Source organism: Arctopsyche grandis, chromosome 6 (genome assembly GCF_051622035.1).
Source record: "Arctopsyche grandis isolate Sample6627 chromosome 6, ASM5162203v2, whole genome shotgun sequence".
Lineage (NCBI taxonomy): Eukaryota > Metazoa > Arthropoda > Insecta > Trichoptera > Hydropsychidae > Arctopsyche > Arctopsyche grandis.
In genome coordinates, this window is record NC_135360.1 from 4536957 (window position 1) to 4559715 (window position 22759).

Consider the following 22759-nt stretch of genomic DNA (forward strand, 5'->3'; position numbering starts at 1 on the left):
AACAAACAAGAGACAAAAAAAAAAACTAAATGGAAACACATTTAACTAAATCACAACACAAATTAAAGACGCCAACTTTAATGTGGGACGTTTTGAACGTTCGCCACACCGTTGCACAAATTCACTGAGTGCTGCTCGACTGGCAGTCGAGCTACTCGCCGGACTGCTCGCTTGGTGTTGCTGATGGAGGAGTAGTAGGACCTACTCCTGTGCCCCTGTCTGCCAGGGGCCGCTGCTGCATGTGCTGGTGTGGTAGCACCCTCGCTCCGTTCTGATCGACCAGATCCTCCTGCTGTTGCGCAACTAGTGGTGCGCCAACTAGGAACTGGCCAGGAGTTATGGGAGCTGGGTTTGGAAGGTCGAAAGATGTGAGGGTCAAAGGGCGCGGGTACATTGCGCTTCGGTAAGCGGAATCTTCGTTCCGCGGAAATACGCGATTCGTCCAGAGGACGCGTAACTGTCTTGACTGGACGTCTCGCGCCAAAACAAGATAACGGATCACGACCCGTTGTGTGATGGCAATTCCGAGAATCGCTTGAAACTGTGGGCGCTACTAGAGAGCCGCCCAATATCCAGCCGAAAGCTGTATTCATCATCGCAATGCGTCCTCCTCTGTCACCGCGTGACTTGGAGGGAACTAAAATGGTACGTTTGCCATTGCGTAATATCGCATGATAGGTGTCGCTGCCTATCACCATATTCACTGTACCGGGAATATCGAAAGACGGATCGGCAAGTGGGAGATGAAGCGGCAAATGGCTCTGAATCTCGGACACGTTGCGCGATGGAAGTTGATTCGCGATCTCGGGCATGATTGCGCAATCGAGATCAACACTGGAGCCCTGATTGGGGATGCGCGGTAGAATTCGAATTACCGCGCCACTAGTAATGGACGTTCTATTTGAACCTATTCCTACCAGGTTGACGTCCATCCTTTTCGACTTTAAGGCGAGTCGCCTTCTTAAGTCTTCAGAGATGAGGTTGAGTTCGGAGCCGTTATCTAACAATGCTCGAACCTTGTGCGAACGCCCATCTCCGCCGCGAACTTGTACTTCCACGGTGGATAACAGGACAGTTCGGGCGTGAGAAGGCGATACGCGTCTCACCGAGTGTAAAACCAACGATGATTTTACGGGTTTGGCGTTCTCTGATTTCTTGGGGCTCCGACAATGTTTGGCCTTATTTGAAGGCGAAGTTTGGTATGGAGTTGAGTCATGCAACATGGTGTGATGGGCATGACCGCATTTGAAGCATCTCTGCTTTGTTTGGCACGCGTGAACTATGTGCCCTGGTCTCAAGCAGTTGAGACATAGTCGACGTTTTATGGCGTTCGACCTACGCTCATCACCGCTCATTTGGCGGAATGATGGACAGGCTAGCAGAGAATGACTTCCGCTGCAACTGATGCAGGAGGGGCGTTCCCTCCTCACATGCAGAACTGCTGCCTTCGGATCCGTAATGGTTCTTGGTCGAGGATTCGACTCGCCTTTTAAGACGAAGTCGGCATTTGCCATCGATTGGCACTGAAGCGTCAGAAATTCGATGAGTTTGTGGAATGTACACTCCTCATGTTTTGGCGCTTGAAGCTCCCATTGTCGAACCGTGTGTCGATCGAGCTTCCTAGTGATGCACATGACCAAAATGTCGTCCCAAGTGTCGACCGGAACGCCTAAGTTGGCCAGTGCACGGACGTGCATGCTAAAATCGTCTATGCAGCGATGCAAACTTGCGTAACTATTGGACGCAATTTGTTCCGCGTCCAATATTGCGCGAATGTGGGACTGAACAACAATTTTTTTATTGTTGTAGCGCTGCTCCAGAATGGACCAAGCGCGGGAGAAGGAATCATCAGATAACTCTAAGCCACTGACTACGCGATTGGGTTCTCCTTTTAGGACTGCCAACAAGTATTGGAACCGGGCGAGTTGAGAAGTTTCGCCGGCCATAGCGACCAAGAAGCGTTGTGAGAAAAGGGGCCAATTTTGGACGTTGCCTTCGAAGGTGGGCAACTCCAAACGGGGCAATTTTATTGCCGAATTTGATTGCGATACAGCGGAAATCGTGACGGCAGCGCCACCTACCGGCGACGCGCTCAGTTGCAGCTCCCGCAATCTGAGCATTTCCATACATCGTTCGAGGGCGATTAAGTATTCCGTCTCGAACTCGTCAATGACGGACTCGGAGGCCCGAGCCTCCGCTTCGTCCAGCTCGTCAATCTGAGCTTGGACCGATTCGAAATCAGACAACAGAGGTTAAATTATCTCGAGTCTGATTTGGAGCATGGAAATACTCAGATCCCCCTCCAAATGGTTCGCATTTCTCGTTAACCGAGCGCGAATGCTTTTCCGCGTATTCCGAAGTGCTTCCATTTTGGACACGACAAAAATAAACAATGGACACGGGAAAAGAAACAAAATGGCGACCAAAAATCACAACAACAACAGAAAAATGCTAATTACGACCAACCTAGATTAGACGACGTTGACAGACCAGCTCTGGAAGAAATCCGGCTCTTTCGAAGGACCAAATGTACAGACTCCAGGGATGTTCAACTCGAGAGCACCCCCGAAGTCGGTTTTGTGAGAAGCTCGTGGTAAGCGTGGGCGGGACTGGTCTCCTCCAAGGGATCTACAGGTCGTCGTCTGCGGTCTGGTCTCTGCTGATGTCTATCTCTCTCTCTCTCTCTCGTACAGTGTGCGTAAGGGAGTGTGATACAGGACAAAGGCGGGAAATTATATAATAATGATAACAGGTTGTAATTCTGTTTGTATGGTGACTGTATTTTATATATATATAAATACAGAGAATAAGCAGGGGGGGGGGGAATAACAAAGTAACCACGCGTGCCCTTTGAGGTTAGCCACGCGTAGATCAGTTGTCTGCCTTCTGGACGAAGACAGACCAAGCTTCCTCTGGTGCACACCGGACGGATACTGGAGCTGGTCTCCAAGTATCGTCACAACCCTCACCAGCCTCTAGCTGGTGATTTCGGTGGCGAGGTGGGCCCCGTAAACAACGGGGTGATTACGCGCCAAACCGCTATTGACAACTGTCAGTTTGTGTGCCAACCGCTGTCACAAAAATATATCGGCCAAATCGTGGGTCGTAAGGCCACAAAAGCCGATCATCAGACATAGTCTGAACAATATCGTTATCCCATATATATTTTATTTTTTCAATTCTGGTATCAAATGTTCTTTTAAAATTTTTTTATATGTTTCGGCGTTAACTGTCCCATCAATTATGGCCAATGGACCCACCCCATGGAAAGAAAAACATCCCCAGACCATCTGGCCCGCACGGTGTTTGACCGTAGGCTGAATACATTCGTCACTCAAACGTTCGCCCGATCTTCGTCGAACGTAGTGGATGCCATCGGACCCAAACAAATTAAATTTGCTTTCGTCCGAGAAGATAACACGCCTCCAGTCCATTTCCGTCCAATTAATAAATTTTTTGGCCCAATTCAGTCGTTGCATTCTCATTTTCTTGGTCAAAAATGGTTTTTTTGCCGGTATCCTGGCAACTAAACTGTATTCTTTAAGGCGACGACGTACAACTTCGACGTTGATTTCTTTTCCCCCAGCTGCTATAAACTCCGATCTAATTTGCACAGCACTTTTGAACCGGTTTTGTAGACACATTCTTTTTAAGAGTCTATCTTCGGCGGAGTTGGTCTTTCTGGGCTTTCCCGATCCTTTTTTCCTCTCTAGGGATGCTGAATTTTTATATTTTCTTATGCAATTAAGCACAGAGGTTTTACTGCATCCTACTTTCTGAGCGATGTAGCGAGAACTCAATTTTTCTTCAGCCAGAGTTAGAATTATCGCTTTATTCGCTTCGGTTAATTGTTTTACACCCGACATATCGTACACAAAATCACTTCAAAACGTGCTAATCCTTCGAAAAACAGTGGTCAACTGTTTGAATACCTAAAGATAAGGATCCTTTTCAACAAAAAAAAGGTCTTTTACCTGAACATCTGACACGCAAAAAAAATGTACACAAGCTTTTGTCCCTTTTCTATGGGTGGACACCTTTCATCGCCCGCTACTGTAGATAAAATTCCAATTAGAAAAATTATATTTCGACTATTCTTGTGAATTAATAACAAAAATTCTATCGATAACTGGCTTACCTCGATAAAATAAACTGTCGATGTCTCGGTAGGTTTAAGAATTAAATTCTTAAGATTTTGAAAGATGCTTGGTTGAACTAGCATCAATGTGCAAAAATATTTTCAATGGAGCAATATAAAAGGCGGCCACTCAATTTACAAAAGCAAAAATTAATAAACTTCTATCTCAATATTTAGGTGAGATAGTCTATTGAAGTTAATATGTAAAAACATATTATCATTAAATAGCAGCAATGTAATACAACTGCGACTATAAGATTTATTCAATTGCTCTGTGGTCATATATAAATGCGGTTTCCCGAAGAAGCAGAGCTGCAGATTTTGAATACGCTAAAGATGAATTAGATGTGAACGAGGATTTAATCTGATGAACGCGATTAAAACGCGATTTTCATTGATTGATTTTGGAAACTCGTTATATTAATAACAAAACGTTTATTAAAATAAGATGAAATAAATAAAAACACTATTTTTATTTGAGAACAAATATTATATATTTGTGACATACATAATTACACACCAGTTATTTTAACATTGACTGGTTCAACAATTACAACTAGGCTTTACTTTCTATCACAAAATTTTTACAAAGAGTACGTCTAGGTACTATGTACATACATACAATTTTACATTATATGCAAACATATGTAAATGAAAAAAATAATATTTGTGATTGAAACAACAAAAAAAAAACGAATTTCATAATTAGGAACGATTGGCACGTTGCTTTTTAAGCCAATATAAATATTCAGAGCCATGAGACCTGAAATGTCTCAGCATTCGATGTTTAGATTTACATATTGCTAGGCAAATCGGACATACGTAATATTTGACATCAAATATAGGAACGAATACACGAATTATGTCTTGAGGCATTTTTTTTTAAAGCGTATCGTTGTGCGTGTCATACATATTGCAAAATATCGAAACGGTCCTTTCAAAATAGATGCCGCAATACAATTATATTGATGTATTTATTAAGATATTCAACACGAGCCATTAAATTGGCTGCAGACAATTGATGAGAGGTCCAAACATAATATCGATAAACCATCCCTATGCGCTGCAGATGCTTCACCACAGTTGATTGGTTGACGTTCATCTTCAACGCGATCTCCCTGGTATTTTGTCGTGGATCAGATTCGATAATAGCCTTTAAGATGTCATCATCAGTCTTCGAAGGGCGCCCGGTCCTTGGTTTGTCGGCCAGTGAAAAATCCCCTGATCGGAATGTCGCAAACCACCTTTGTGTTAGTCTAATTTTTACATCACCTTCTCCATACACCGCGCAAATGTTTTTGGTGGCCACGATCGCGTTGTTGCCTTTACGATATTCATAAAGGAGACAGTGTCGTAAATGCAGTTTATCGACGGACATTTTGAAAAATCAAAAGGGCTCTTAACTGCGTGCTGGCCAGGCCAAAACTGAAGTTAAAGTGAAAAGACATCATTCTTTATACAAAATAGTAGTTTGAAAACGGATGTTATTTATAGATTCGTAAAAAAACGTCAAAACTTTCGCATCAACCCAATATGTTTTCCAGCTCCTGAAGCGTTTTTGGATTGCGGGCTCTCACTTTCCTCTTCAAAATCGCCCATAAATTTTCGATAATGTTCAGGTCTGGACTGTTCCCGGGCCAGTTGAGGTATTTAATTCTCATATTTATTACATAAAAAAACAAATTAAAGATAGAAAAACGGTTTGATAACTTACAGAACGAGCTCGATGACAAGGTGCAGAATCGTCCTGAAATATTGGTTCAGCGACGAATTCTGTGAGTGCTTCGATGGTGGGTAAAACACGTTCCCGTATCGTGTTTTCGTATTGGGCGGCATTCATGGACCCTCGGACGAACTCTATCGCCCCCATTCCATATCCTGTTATGCACCCCCATATCATGACATACGGGGAATGCTTCACTGTTGGTGAACAGCAGTCTTCTCGGAATCGTTCTCCACTTCTACGGCGAACTGTGGTCTTCTGATCCAAACAGGTTAAACTTGGACTCATCGGAGAACACCACCCTGCACCAGTCCTCCGGTGTCCAATTTTTTTCATCCTTGGCCCATTCTTGTCTGTTTTTTTTCATTCGAGCAGTCAAAAGTGGCTTTTTCGCGGGTTTCATTGCTCGAAATCCAGTTTTATTAAGCTCCCTTTGGATCGTACGCGTATGAACTGATGTTGATGTTGAAGCGTACACCTCATCCCTTATTGCAGATGCAGTAGCGAATGTTCTCGAATTGAGAGTTTTGGCTTCCTTCCAGCTCCTTGTTAATAATCCTGTATCACTGTATTTTTTGATGAATTTTCTCACAGAACCTTCACTGAACCCCACCCGACGAGCAATCTCTCGATACGCGATTCGCTCTTTCGTAAGAGCCAAAATTACCGCTTTTACATCGGTCGACATTTAGCGTGCGGACGACATTTCTCTGATGCGATGTTATTGCAACGAAAGTTAACGCGAAACTAAATAGGGAATTGACCATCAGCTTTGTAAATCTTTGTACCAACGGTACATAGAGTTGTGTAAAAAAAAAAGGCTGGTTTCTCATTTTTTACGGCAGGTAGAGAGGTTTGTTTCGCGCTGTTTGTCCGAAATCTATGTGCGTATTTATTTTTGTATATAGGCCAACTTCACTGGTGGATCCATCGACAGATTCGTTGTCGGAATCGAAATCGAAATCTTCTATTAAATTTGGGTGAGTAATTATTTCGCGACCTTCTTGGCATATTTCCTCTTCTGGTTCGGCAGGGTCTTCAACAATTGAAGCATTTTGCGAGTTTCTGTTATTAATACTAAGTAATTGCTTCACTCCCGATCGTAGATGATCCGTGTCATACGGACTCGGGGGATTCTTTTTATCACCCATTTTGTATCGAAAGATTTGGTAATTTTTATATTTAAAACGTATGTAACAGTATGTCGTAAACGTTTATAAAGTATTTGTAAAAAGATTTTAATCACGGTTACGGACGCTCATAAAAATTTTTATGTTCGTAGAAAAAAAGTAACAAAAATTCCTGGAAAAGGGAGATTAGCGGCTTACAGAAAGGTTAACTTCTGGGCTGACTGCTGGTAGCTGGATTTGCGCCTTCTCTCGTACATTGCGGTCTGAAGTTGACTGCGGCAGTTGATGCTGACGATGTCTCGGCTGAAGTTCGATACTGCTAGGCTGAAGTTCGATAGACACGTCCACTGGTCTCGTTCACTCAGCGAAGGGTTCTGGGACTGTTCCCAGCGGAGACATCAGATCTGGATGTTGATGGTCCTCGTCTCTGGTCTCCGATGTTGGATGGAAGGATTCCCTTCAACAATCCCTCACTTCTGACACCATAAATTTTCTCTGTTATGATTTAACAGAGTGAGGGAACGGGATCAGTGTTGGTGAATGTCTCCAAATTCAGCGACGTCAAATTCAAAGATGGGTTTTCGTGTATTATTTTATTTTTATTGTTGGTAGTTAACAGAGTGCGACCGACATGAGTCGGTCGATGGTCAACAATCAGCCGTTGTTTACAAATTAATTTAAGGTGGTTGGTATTGAACGATTGACATTTTGTCAATCTCTCTGTAAGAGTGTTCTACGGTAGAGTCTACTCCGGTCTATTCCCGTAGGGTCTCTTCTCTACTGATGGTTGTGACTGCGTTTTATCGATAGTTATCTCGGGTAGTGACACTCCCTTGACCTATCTATCTATCGTGTTATATAAGATCGATCTCTCGTTGATATTGTAGTGCGGGCTGGCGGCTGCTCGCTCGTTGAACGTTTGTCAGGCTAGAACACTAAGCAAAATTAGTGCATCATCTGTGGGATACTGTCAGGGTTAGTGTGTTAGTGGGTGGTTAGCTGGTTTGGGACCGTTCGGTGGTGATTTTTTCTGATTAATTTAACTGAATGCTAATTTTAGCCTATACCCGTCTTCAAAATGTCGATGGGCCTTTGATTAAACGTGAGTTTGGTCTCACTGAGGGAGTTGATCAGGGGGCTGTCTATCTTGCCGAGAGACTTGAAGTAGTTCACGGCAAGTTTGTGTACGTGTTTGTCAAGGTAGTCAGTGTTTAGGACGTTGTGAATAATAGTGTTTCTTGTGTACCAGTCATAGTTTCCCGCGGCACGCAAGAATTTGTTTTGAACAGTCTGTAATTTGAGTATTAATCTGTTGGAGATGGCTGTGTGAGCCCAGATGGGGCTCGCATATGTGATTTGTGGGCGGTTGATGGATTTGTACAGCAAACACTTGTTTTTAAGCGAGAGTTTGCTGTTGTGTTTGCGGCTCGCATATGTGATTTGCGGGTTTCTTGTGGGTTCGTCTGGGCGAGCCTCAGTGTCGACACCGATATTTTTATTCTCTCGTCTTCTAACCTTAATTTTAGAGTTTGGGCAGATTCATGACGATGTTCCATTGCCTGGGAAATAATTACGGTCGGTCCTTGGGGTAGTTTTTCTGTATCTACCACAATTCTTCCGGCGATTGGTTGTTTCGAGTAGATTCCTCTCCATATTCTTCGAAATTCTACTAACTGTTTGTATCGAAACACACTCTTTTTTAGCGATTTCTCGCATGGAAAACATCTTCGTTTTTAAATAAGCCACAATCGAAAACTTTATTTCATTGGAAATATCTTTGCAGCGACCCATTTCCGAAGTTCTAAAAAAAATCGATATTGTTCACTTAAAAATTAAATATTAAAATCCATCGATTATACAAAATAAAAAACATTACGTCTTGACTTACACTTAAAGCGACCAGACTGTAGAAGATCACAGCTGAGAATTATATTTTGAATGCTTGAACATTGAATATAAAGGCACTTGATAGAAGATGATAATAAATAACAAACTAATATTTTGTAGACCCTCCCTTTGCTCTAATGACTGCTTCAACACGTGCTAGCATAGACAATATAAGATTTTGTATTATTTCGTCCGAAATTTCTTCAAACCAAACCTTTTCAATAGTTTTTTTTAGCTCCGAATTTGTACAAGGGTGTTGTTTTTGTACCCTTCGCTTTATGATCGCCCACAAATTTTCGGTGGGGTTTAAGTCAGGGCTGTTGCCTGGCCATTGTAGTGATGGGATCCCGAATTTCTCTTTGTATTCGTTTACTATAAAAAAATTAAAATGCAAACTTAATGAATTGTTGTTAAATTTGTTCAATGATATCAAATACACATATGAAATACAATAAATACCCTTTTTGCCCTATGACAGGGTGCGGAATCATCCTGGAATATGAAGCCCGTTGATTCCGAAAGATGTTGTTCAATGGAAGGCCGCAAATATGTTTTCAAAATTTTTTGATAGTTTACAGCCTTTACCGTTCCATTGATAAAATGGAGCGCTCCCATCCCGTAATAGGAAAAACATCCCCAAATCATTTGACTACCCGGTTTTTTTTACTGTTCGCGTAACACACTGATCACTAAAACGTTCGTTCACCCTTCTCCAAACCCAGTTGATTCCATCAGAGCCCCAAAGATTAAATTTGCTCTCGTCAGAGAACACCACCTTCTTCCAATCATCTGCGGTCCAAATTTTGTGCAAATTTGCCCAATGCAACCGTTTTGTCCGCATATTTGCAGTTAGAAAGGGTTTTTTTTAGCAGGTCGACGTGCATGAGTGTCCGTGAGCTTCCAAGATTTTATCAAGTACAAACTCTTGATGATTTTGTTTATTGTTTTTTTTTTATTATTTCATATAAAACGGACTTTGTGTCTTTTTCTGGATAAGGTATATAAAATTTTCTTAACCGAGCTAACATGTCAGCTTTTCTGGAATTAGATGTGGGCATAGGTTCTGACATCACATTATGGTACGACGCATTATCAATAGCAATTACAGATTGGGTTTGTAAATTTGGAACAAACTTTTCTTTAATCCATTTTTGGTAATTAATCGCGTTCATATTATTATGATATTCTCCGGTTTTAATTTTAGATGGATATATAAGTAACGCATTTGGAATAAATCCTTTTTCAGAACAGGCGTGAACTATTATTAGCATATTACCCTTATAAATCGGTACTCTGCAACCTTTGCTAGTTTCATCGGACCATGATTTTGGCATCGTATGTGAGCTATTTATATAGGATTCATCCGTGTAAACTATAGGGCGGCCTTGCAATCTATACTCTTCTAATTTGGAAAGATATATGGATCTCTTCAGTCGAATTACACTTTTTTCAATAAGTATTTATTATTTTTCATCTTTTTCCATTTGAAACCTAGCCTACGAACGATAACTCTTAACGAAGAAATTGCACCTTTACATTTTTAACTATCTTTCAAAACTTCAAATAACTTTTGTAGGGTCGGAAATGTCTTATGAACTAGATGAAAATCGTAGATAGTTCGCCTGATGACCTCTTGATCAAAATTATCCACTGTAGTTATTTTTGATAACCTTACACGATTTTTGCCCGGTGTCCTTAATACAACTCGCACAGTCGATGAAGATGTTGATGCTGTTGGATCTGATGACTCTGAAGATATAGGTTGTTTCGTTGATGGCTCCGATATTGAAGGTTGCGATGTTGGCGGTTTATTAGCCACCACAAATTGATTTCGTACTTCACAAACGATTCCCTGAACACTTCTTTTAGAAACACCAGTCGCTTCCGCAGTTGAAGCATATACTATTTCTTTCGTCACTTTCACTATTCATTATACGATGCATGAAATAGTTGAAAACATTATACACAATTTGGCGAAATTGTCTCGTTTGTGTTTTTACAGATCCAATTTTATTACAAAGCATTTTATTATCATATATCCACTAATTCTAATGAACTAACTCCAATTAACCAATTAACAAACAATATAAGAACGCGTTACGTCAGTTCGTGGGGGTTGATCGGTGACTGACCAGTGAAACTGGAAAAAATCACCCTGTAGTGCACACTTTGAGCAATACAAAAAATTATTGTTGTTTCTGTCATGCTCGGAAAGTGGGTGCGTATGAAAGGGACCAACTGATTGTCCTAGAAAACAGATACAAAAAAATCTTATTCATATCTTCACGGACACAATATACGTGTTTGTATTGGTACGTGCCAGCTTACGCTGCACGAGCTATAGTAGCCGTGGAGTTCCTGATTATAATCCTCGTAATTTGCCGTTATAGGTGTTTATGTCTAAGTACCCGATTGACTGGTTGAGGCTTGGTTTTGACAGTCATTTTCGTCAGTAAATTTTTGCTCGTAACGACTGTGGCTTCCACAGCCATCACATTTATAAATCATATGCAATGATTATGATTCTCCCCTGTACGATCGTTTAAAATTTTGCAAAACTTCATCTTGGGCTTCAATTAATCTTGTTCCGGTATGGTAAATTTTGCAATTTTATTTCAGCCAATTTTTCGGCGACGACTGAAGAAAGGGCTTTTACCCTTTCTTCAGGGTAAGGGTAAGGGTGTAATGATTTCAAATTTCATTCTTTAGCCCCATTGCGCAAACTATTATATTGGTGTTGGGATAAATATTTTAAATCTTCAAATTTTGAACTTACTGCTTTTCCCGGTTCTTCAATGAAGTCGGACCTTATTTCTGACGCATTTTTTAATCTGTTTTGAAGTGAGATTCTCTTCAAAATTCGTTTGTCTCGAGAAGTCAGTATTTTCGGCGTACGTCCTCTTTTGGCAGGTGTTAGTTCCTTTGTTTTTTTATAATTTGTAATAAATCTACTCATGGTAGATTGATAACGTCCCGTTCGTCGAGACATCTCTCCAAAAGAATAATTATCCTCCCACAGAGTGACAATTTTTGATTTCTGGGCCATCGACAAAAATTTCATTTTAAGCTCAAAAATCGCACGCACAACTGATTGTGTGCTTCTGAACCGCCAAATGTGCATTTTTAGAATTAAATTTGCAAGTCCTAAATTTGCCAACAAACTCTATACAATTTAAATTTAAATCTATGGAATTATTTAGTACGTGTAAACGAACACGTTTAATGTGCGGAAATGTGACCCCGCGTTGGGCGTCAATATGACGCATAGGTGTTCTCCAGGTGGACGATATAATCAATCTAGACTGACCTGGAGGCATACGTGTAGGTCAAATAGTGGTGGGTTCTCTACCCGGATAAATTTGGATATTGAATTTCAATTATACGTAACGTCTAATTGAAACTCGATTCGTATGATTGATTGAAATGCGAAGTGCATATCGTCTAAGACGTTATGCACTTCGCATGTTGCACGATCCAACAAAATCCACATGCTGGGTGGCTGTGATCGAAGAACGCATTTAGCGCGTTGTGGAATCCCTCACAACAATTTGTTGTGAGGGTTCTCATTTTTTTTATACTTTCAATTAGAAAACCCTTCGCTACTTGGTATACGTCTCAATGGCGCCGTCCACACACGATATTTGCAATATTTTCCATATCCAGCCAATGGTCCGTACGAACATCCAATGGTGGAAAATGAGCAGTAGGTCGCTTCTGTCGTTTATTTGCCAGATTTTGTTCAATGCTGCTGGGTCTTCCCCTCGTTGGAGTTTGTTTACCAATGTAGCACATACATTTCGCGATTTCTGCTCTGGATTCTTAAATTTCCTATAATAGCTAAGAATCTAAGAATAAGAATAGCTAAGGTCCACGACTGTTAGGGTTGGTTTCTGTTGTCTGCTACCTTATTTTTGCTACCTTCATTTGTAGTGATCAGATCAGCCTAGGAATTTAAACTCCGGTTTGCCCAGCCGACACTTGTTTGCGTTAATTTTCACTTTTTTAAGGTGGTCTTTGTGCTGGACTGGATTCTGTGATGCTATTAGAATGTAATCAATGTATATGAATCGGAAATCCAGTCCCACATGGTTGGTGTTGGCATTGGCGTACCTCGCATATATCCGCTGCGTTGTCCATTGAAGGGGTCACCAATACTGAAATTGTATGTTTGTACATTTATGCGGGGAATGTGTGCTATCAGTTGTAGATTGAGGAAGTATGTATATATGATTAATGGAGAGGATGATGATGAGTTGTAGTTTTTATGAAGTTGTTGGACACATATGTTAAACAAAGAAGCCTGACCCAAGTAGATAGCTCGACTCCAGTTTCGTAGCTGGTTGAATTGCCCACTGACTGGGGAGAATATCTGTTGGGTCACGTGCTTTTTTCTAAAAATTTTGTGGAAAATACTTGTTGCAGTTGGGCGTGTCAAGTTGTGCACTGTATGATAATTAGACATCCGATGGTCATTAGGGCAATTCGCTTTTGAGGTGTTATGGCTATTGTTCACTTCATAGAAATTTTCTTATTGCTTTCTTGCAATCGACATTGTTGGAACGCGTTTATTGCTATTTTGCCATTGCCTTAATGACCATACGTCCTGTAGTGATGATTTCCTACACCTTAGGGCCGGGCCGCACCGTGCGACTTGCGAGCGACTTGGTTGGGCACCACCAGACCAATGTATGGAGTTAGATGGGGCATGCCAGACCCGTCAACTTCGTTGTCGTTCACATTTCCATACATTTCTACGGTCGTGCAACTAATCGGCCGACAAAGTTGCACGGTGTGGCCGGAGTCTTAATGGTCCGTATGTGGATCTGACATTGATTTGAAATACTTTTTTCAAATAAAACGATGACTTATCTAACCTAAAAATTTAGAGGTTAATAGCTCTGAAGTGTAAAATATTTAAATAATTAAAAATATTTTTATATCCTATTTTTTTAGTACATGTTGTTAATGTTTGTATATACTGCTATATTAAATGTTTTAATTTGAATCAAGTGTTTTTTTTATATTATTCCTTTAACATATCCAAATTATTATTTAATCATATTAAAGGCGCAAACACACTGAATCGTACGTCATGCACGTGCTCGTGATTTCCAGCTCGGAAGGGCAGCTCATTCAGGTTATTGTTATCTTATTGAGTTTCTCCTACATTTTTTCAAATATGCGAATCACTATCAAAACTGTTAATACAAGGGTAAAAACCATCACCTTAACACTCATATCAACGAAAACTGATTTTTTGTCTGGGTGCCATAGCATCGTTCAGTCGTGCTATCGATTTTTTTTAATTCGCAAAAATATCCAAAAAAAAAACTCGTGCTGCGTATCTCTGTGTCTGTGTCTTAAGTCATTTCCATGAATATATTTATATATTGTATGGTGGCCAAAGTCGGCAATATGCTCTTCCAGGAAACACTCTTATTACTAAGTTAAGTCACTCTCCATATGGTGTTTTAAGGGTGAATCGTTTTTCTAACATATTCAACTACCACAACAGACTTAACAATTAATATATTGTTTTAAACAGATCTTTTAATCGGGTATTTTTCATAATTAGTAAAAAAAATGTTCGCCCTTGAGTACAACTAAGGAATTAGTGACTTTCAGCATCAAAAAACCTTTGAATATGACGATTTTTGTTTGGTTTTATGAGGACTCCAGTGCATGTCAGTGCAGCTGTCGATAACAAAGAATCCGCAAAAAAATCTGTCCAATCTGTACAGTGTAATTTGTGCTCGAAAAGGTTTGTATTGTGAAAACGCATTCGAATATTGAATGTAAAATGGCGGCTTGAGAGTTTCCAAATTTTAGATTTTCGAGGATTTTCAATCTGCAAAAGCACATGGAACACCACGATGGCGTAGCACCGACTTGCTTGGGTTGTGGATTTAGTGCTGAGAACGATGTCGATTTGAAGAAACACATTAAACAGTGCAAGTAAGTATATCAGCAACTATGTATGTATGTATCAACATAGATCAACGGTTAGCGTATAATGCTTTCAATTGTGTGGTCAAGGGTTCTATCTCTGGCTTTGTTGCTGGCTAGACTTTGGATATGTGAATCCAAGGTCCATCGTTTCCTACCAGAGTTCGTCAATTTGTCTGATTTCATTGAAACGATTCCAATAAATTGGCAACCCTGTCTTATTTTTCGCAAAATTCGAGTTTTCAGCATCCCATACTTGCTGATTCATAAAAATATGCTTCACAATTTTCCGTAGGTTTCTATGATTGTTAATCGATGTTTATAATTGGCCTTGACAATACTTATGAACATTGTTTGACCATAGATGTCATAGAAGTCATAGAAACGATCGAATTGGAGTCACAAATATCCAAATGTGCTATTCTGTCTTTGTCTGTCTGAGAACGCTTGCCGTACTATATAGTAGTCGTTTCGATTCAACATAGATACATATGTATATAGGATCCGGATGTGAAGGATTCCAAGCGAAACGCGCAGATTAAGTCAGAAGTATTTATTATAACATATCTTCGGGCTTGTTCTCCAACAAGTGACCATAACAACACGCATCCGGTGTCTCCCATGCATACCACACACACACACTTTATCCCTAGCAGTTTGACCAACCACACATACGGCTCGGCTCGTTTAATAATCATTCCTACATGTATAATATGTACACTTTTTTCAATGTGTTTTTAAATAATTTTGTAATGAAATAATTAGAAGGATTTGAATTTAATAATATATTTATTGAATACGAATATGTATATCGTAAAAATAAGTATCAGTACATTTTAAGCACCCGGATAAAAATAAAAATAGACATGGAAAATAAACAAAAATCAAAATGAAATTAAATATGAAGATAATGAACATTTCAAAGATAAATAATTGTGAAAAAATAAAAATATATCTATATGAAAATAAAATATTATGTTATACATATATGTATGTTCTGATATTGAAATATCAGAACATATATAGGAATAAAAACAAAAATTTAATTTTTTTTTTAAGTACTTTGTACCTACTTAAAAAATATAATGCTTTCGAAACAAAAATATTTTTTAGATTTTTGTTTTTATTTTCCATGTCTATTTTTATTTTTATTCGGGTGCTTAAAATGTACTGATACTAATTTTTACGCTATACATATTCGTATTCAATAAATATATTATTAAATTCCAATCCTTCTAATTATTTCATTACAAAATTATTTAAAAACACATTGAAAAAAGTTTGACCACTATATCGTTGTATACAATGACGCGTACAGCGTACAATGATGCAGCGCACACAACACAAATTTGTCCTCTACTAATACGAAATTTTTCCTCACAATTTTACCGGTTTAAAATTCACCACACATCCAATTAACCCTTTTAAACAAAATCAAAAAATAGTGTGGCCAGAACACTATCCTAATAAACATGTTTGAATAGAAAATACTCAATATAATATAGTATTAACAGTGGGAAAAAATCCCAAGTGAAAATACGTAATTTTGACTTTTGATTTGAACTGGACGACTACTTAGAGAGATTTGAAAGTTGAAAAGTACTACAAATGAAAGATAAAATACCCGACTGTAGATTCCAATATTCATTTTGAACAGAAAATTAACAGATTTTGAGAAATCGACCGAACAACGCCAAGATATTGAAAAATCGCGCGATTTAAAAAACACATATCTCCGAATCTCGAGCCAATCAACACTTTTTATTACCAGATTCGTGTTCACTGGACATAGATCTATAAGAAAAGTCATATCTTGTCTCTGAAACATTTTTCGTGAAGAAAAACCATTTTAAAAATTTTCGCATATATGTAGGTGAAAGAAAAAGAAAAATTGAATCATTAAAAATAAAAAATAATATACATAGTACCAATGATAGTGGTAAGATAATAATATTAATAATGATAATTAGATTCAAATTAAGCAAATAAGTAATAAATCAAGTAAAATAATTAGAAAAAACACAAAATAATAATTAATAAAAATTCACAATCCTAAATTATCAATTAACAACAATGTTAAACATCAAAAAACAAATTCGCAACAATATATCCATGATGCACATTTCATACTGTGAAAGTGCCTTGAACTTCTCCAAGTTATCACCTAATTATACTATACTTGTGTTTTACAGCACCTTTTGGACATTGAACAATCTCGTGTGTCCGACGTGCGGCAAGAAATTGACCACCGTGGCCGGACTCAGGTACTTCCAATGACACGCATTTCAACATCAAACCGATTGAAGCTTAAACTAGTGCATTACAGGTATCACCGGAAGACCCATTCCTCGGTCAAGAAGTATTCGTGCGACATTTGCCAAAGATTTTTCTTGACTTCGGGCAACCTGAACGCACACCTGAGGACGGTCCACTCGCAGAAGAGGCCGTACACTTGCTCGGCGTGTCCCAGGAGCTTCACCACCTCGGACCATCTGAAGAAACATGTGACCTCGGCACACATGTGCCGGCGAGACTTTGTGTGCCGAGTGTGCGACCGGGGCTTCACACAAAGCTCGCACCTCACCCAGCACATGTGGATGCACACGGGAGTCAAACCCCACAAATGTCCTCACTGCTCCAACAATTATACCGCCAAGTGCTCACTGAACGTAAGTCAATTACATGAATATAACGTACTAGTGGATACCAGATTCGATTTATATGTATTATATTCATTTCGCGAGACTGCTTATTTCCCGTACATTCTTTTTTCACGCTTCTTGCGGTCCATGGTATGCGTCTTCAGCACCACATCTAGAATGTCGTTTTCTCTCTTTTTCATGGTCCATGTCCAGCAGTCTAGTGGTGAGTGTTGTATTCTTTCGGACAGGGTGTTATGGGTTCGATTCCCACTCGCCTCGCTGTTGGCCAGACCTTGATTTGCCGAGGTCGATGGTTTCTTATAAGAATTTGCCAATTTTTCTGATTTTCATTGAAACGGTTCCTGTAAAATTGGCCTTCCCTCTCCAATTATCTGTCTCTGTGGATGTTTATTGAATATAAAAAAAATCGTATTGTTACATTAAAATGCTATCGATCGTGTTATATACGATGTTTGTAATGTCTGACCATAGATGTCATGCATTGTTTCGATTTATGTAATAATTATGTACCTATATTTACTATGGTATATACATATATATATATAATTTCTTGAGTCTTAATCTGCTTAGCACACTCGCCGCTTTGGAGCAATCTGTTAGGCGAGTGTGCATAATTAATTGAAAAATAAAAAATAAATAAATGGCTCGACTCCATTTAATCCAATGGGAAACTCAGAGATCGCACCAGATGGATTTTCGTTTTTTCATAATAGAGTGGTTCTTCCATATTTTTACCAGACTGATCATCGCCGTTCTCGCCATTCCTACTCTGCAGATTTCCGCTTGGCATCCTCTTCTTGAGATAAAGCCGTTGACTTCCTCATAGTCTTTTAGAGCGTTAGTCAACGAATAGGATTTTTGTTTATCTGTAGACCCAGGTGTCTACTTTCTATCTGTATTCTATGAAGTAGTTCTGCCATTTCATCCTCATTGCTGGCCATTAACGTCATGTCATCTGCGAATCTTATGTTAGAAATCTTTCTGCCGCCTATTGTTATTCCACCTTCCCATCCGTTGAGTATTCTCTTCTCATTATGTATTTTCCATATATATTAAAAAGATTAGGAGATGCATCCCTTTCGGACGGCTTTTTGGACACAAAATTTTTCCTGAAGAAACCCATCTAATTCTTACTGTTGCCGTATTATGCACATATGAATTCCCATACATATATACAGTGAGCGACAAAAATAGGTATGCACATAGATTTCGGACAAACAGTGCGAAACAAACCTCTCTACCTGCCATAAACAATGAGACCCCAACTTTTTTTTTTTTACACAATGTACCGTTGGTACAAAGATTTACAAAGCTGATGGTCAATTCCCTATTTTGTTTCGCGTTAACTTTGGTTGCAATAACATCGCATCAGAAAAATGTCGTCCGCACGCCAAATGTCGACCGATGAAAAAGCGGTAATTTTGGCTCTTACGAAAGAGCGAATCGCGTATCGAGAGATTGCTCGTCGGGTGGGGTTCAGTGAAGGTTCTGTGAGAAAATTCATCAAAAAATACAGTGATACAGGATTATTAACAAGGGCTCCAGGATCTGGAGGAAGTCAAAATTGATGGAACGTGAAAATCGTGTCATAAAACGTGCTGCTCTTTAAGATCAATTTATTACTGCTTCTAAAATCAGGGATGAGGTTTACACTTCAACATCCACAGCAGTACATACCCGTATGATCCAAAGGAAGCTGAATAAATTAGGGTTTAGAGCGATTAAATTCGCGAAAAAGCCACTTTTGGCGGTTTCAATGAAGAAAAAGCAGTTGAAATGGGCCAAGGACAAGAAGAATTGAATATCAGAGGACTGGTACAGGGTGGTGTTCTCAGATGAATCTAATTGGAATCTTATTGGATCAGATGGGAAGACCACAGTTCGCCGTAGAAGTGGAGAATGTTTTCACGCAAGTTGTGTTTCGCGACCGCGAAGCATTCCCCGTATGTCATGATATGGGGGTGCATTACAGGATATGGAATTGGGGTGCTAGAGTTCGTCCGAGGGTCCATAAATGCCATCCAAAACAAAAACACGAAAAGGGAACTTGTTTTACCCACCATCGAAGCACTCACAGAATTCGTCGCTGAACCAATATTTCAGGACGACTCTTTACCTTGTCATCGAGCTCGTTCTGTAAGTTATCTAACCGTTTTTCTATCTTTAATTTGTTTTTTTATATGGTAAATATCATCGACTTGTTTAAGATAACCAATTATAATGAAAGTTTGGGAATTAAATCCCTTACCTGGCCCGGGAACAGTCCAGACCTGAACATTATCGAAAATTTATGGGCGATTTTGAAGAGGAAAGTAAGAGCCCGCAATCCAAAAACGCTTCAAGAGCTGGAAAACATAATAACGGAGGCATGGGAAAAGGATATTTTCCCAGATGTTATAAAAAAATTGTTTTATTCTATGCCCAGAAGAATTGAGGCAGTAATCAAAAACAAAGGGGGAATTACTAAATATTAAGCTTTATTTTATCTATATATTATTTTTTTATGTATATATTATTAAAAGGAAACATTTAAAAAATTTATACCGTGAAAACCGCTTTTCCCAACTTTGTCCATTTCGTAAATAATTCCAATATCTCAATAAATACATCAATATAATTAATAATTTGTTTTATTATCTTAATGATCCTAGTCATGATTTCAGAAACTTTTAAATCAAAAATATTGCGATATATACGAATAAAATGAAATTTTGCTACTGCGTACCTATTTTTGTCGCTCACTGTAATTGAGAATATGTACGTCTTTCTTTTTCGTCCTTTTCTTCATACCCGAGTGCCATGACTGTTTACTGACTTCCATAATGTGGCCTGCCATGGTCCTCCAGCCCTCTTGACACTCCGCAATTTGCCCTGACTCGACTTCAGTTTTCCTACTGGCAGCCCTGACCTGGTCACTCCAACTTTCTCTTCCTCTACTTCCCTCGACGCTTTCCAGGAAGTCTCGGTTTCGCCCCGCGGGATGCCTAAAGAACTAAAGGATACTCCTAAATGCTTAAAGAACTAAGACAGGTGGATGTCAGCCTGTCGCCAACCCCAAGCTCTTGCAGGATGGAGGCACTGGTTTTTCTCCCTGTCCAGAGGATTCTAAGTATCCATCTCCAGCATCAAATTTCAAATGTGTCTATGTATGTAATCAGTATCTTATTTCTTTTCTAGAAACATCTTCGCAGAAATCATCTTGCCGAGTCATCTGAGGTGAAGCCGTCTGCTGATGGTATTAATTTAAGCGGCTTAAACAAGTCTGAAAATTGTAATATTACTAGTTTGAGTGCCAATTTAGACTTTGACATCACCAGTCCGAATGAAAAACGTCTAGTCATTGAAGAAATGAACGATGATCTGTTGGATGATATCAATATTGTGATAGTAGGTGAAGATGGTGATTATTTGGTTGAAAATATTGAAAATATCATTGACATGGACTAAAATTGTGGATTTAAATCGACATACAGAACCAACCTATTTATATTAACCCTTTGCCCGCGGCAATAAATATAGCGAACAAGCCCTGTATGCGGCACCTTTTTCGCGAATTTGGCAATCGAGTTTACAACCTTAAATACAGATTTTAATATTTACTCCAGATATGTTAATTAGCACATAAAGTATTATTTTAAACAATAAAATACATAATATATCTCGTAGTTTTGGATTAATTGTCAAATAATCATTCTTCATAATTGTATGAAGACGTGACGTCACATAAACGAGGTTTCAGTATGGTTCCACAAAAAACTAATTTTTGACTGGTATATATTCATTTTAAGCAAATTGAATAGATGGCATTCAACTCTCAGTAATATATTCAACCAATTTTGAACCTTAAAACAGTTGAAATAAGCGCATATAAGCCTCAAAATCCCGTGCAAAGTTCAGAAATTCTATGGAAACAGCCCCGCTACAGACTTGTCGCCAATGCTTCCATATAAGACGGCTGCGGGCAAACGGTTAAGCAGTTTCGTGAATCTTCAAAAGCCAATATGTGTACATGTCGGATCATGGATGCAGGGGGATATACAAATTATAAATTTGATTTGATGTTAAATAAAATATAAATAAAAAATTGATATTTAAAGTAATATTTATTGAAATTGTAACTTTTGTTATTAAATTGTTTGAAAATACAAAGACCTTTTTTTTTTTCAATGAGATGGGGTGAACCTGATGGGGTTGATATGAGATTATTTACCTTCGGCTCTATGTTCGTGATTAACATTCGCAATAATTCTCCGCGAGCTTATTACGAATTTATCAACAGCTTCTGTAGTGTTTTTGTAACCAGAATTTATGGTATTCTTGTTCAAACACTGGTTTTAGTTCCTCAATTGTAGATAATTCAATAAATAGCTCCTGTATTAGTATATATGAAGGCTGCCATACGTCCCCGTACACCAGGACATGTCCTGGTTTTGAGGTCTGTTTCCCAGTGTCCTTGTCTAAGAGTCATTTTGTCCCGGTCGATTTAAAATTTACGTATATTGAAAGATTATTTTCCAAATCATTAATGTATGAAGATGCTTCCAATACTCATCCATTATTTCATGGAAAATGATGGCTTAAAAATTAAACTGCTGGAGCTTCAGACATTACCAAATGAAACGTCAGATACAATAACGGCATTTTGTACATATTGAGGCACTAAAACATTCTAATATTCCAGTTAAAGGCCTTCCGTCATTCTGGGCTGACATGAGTTTTGGAGGAAGAGAGAGGCATTTTTTATAAATTACAAGAAACGTCTGCAAATATATGTAAGTAGAAGGCTTCGGTTACATTATTCACAATACAGCTTCTACTACAATAGATATAGAATCTGTAGTTTTAAAATTATTAATTTTTTTTTCAATATATACAGGAAGGAATGAATAAATCCTCCAAAAGCGATAACGGATTTTTTTACACATCCATATCAGAACTTTATACCTTGTTTGTACACAGTCAAATATTTTTGATTGAAAAGCTTGAAAAATCTATCATAAAAAAAAACAATTAACGGAGACATTAAGTAGTAAATACCTACATAGATATTGAAGCAAGCCAGACATACAACAAACTGAAAAAACATAAGGAAATTACGATGACACAAGTAGAAGCATTTGAAGGAGATGTAGAGAATTTTTTCAACGTTGGAATTAATTATTTGGCTAGTTCCATTGCCGAAATATGATGTTTTTTCATGGATGCTTCTCCATGATGTACACGAATAGGAACATGTTTAATAAAATATTGCATATTTAAGTGAAAGAGATAT

At 38.8% G+C, this 22759-nt stretch overlaps 1 protein-coding gene across 1 annotated transcript in view; it reads left to right on the plus strand.

The window, feature by feature from the left end:
* LOC143912785 (uncharacterized) overlaps positions 1-21625 on the plus strand; it is a 66237-nt gene extending 44612 nt beyond the window's left edge. Inside the window, exons 7-11 of the mRNA XM_077432161.1 lie at positions 14550-14639; positions 14708-14833; positions 17017-17088; positions 17151-17493; positions 20665-21625. Coding sequence (XP_077288287.1) covers positions 14550-14639; positions 14708-14833; positions 17017-17088; positions 17151-17493; positions 20665-20934 — 901 coding nt within the window. The 3' untranslated portion in view covers positions 20935-21625. The remainder of the gene's footprint in view (positions 1-14549; positions 14640-14707; positions 14834-17016; positions 17089-17150; positions 17494-20664) is intronic.
* Positions 21626-22759: the final 1134 nt, after the last annotated feature.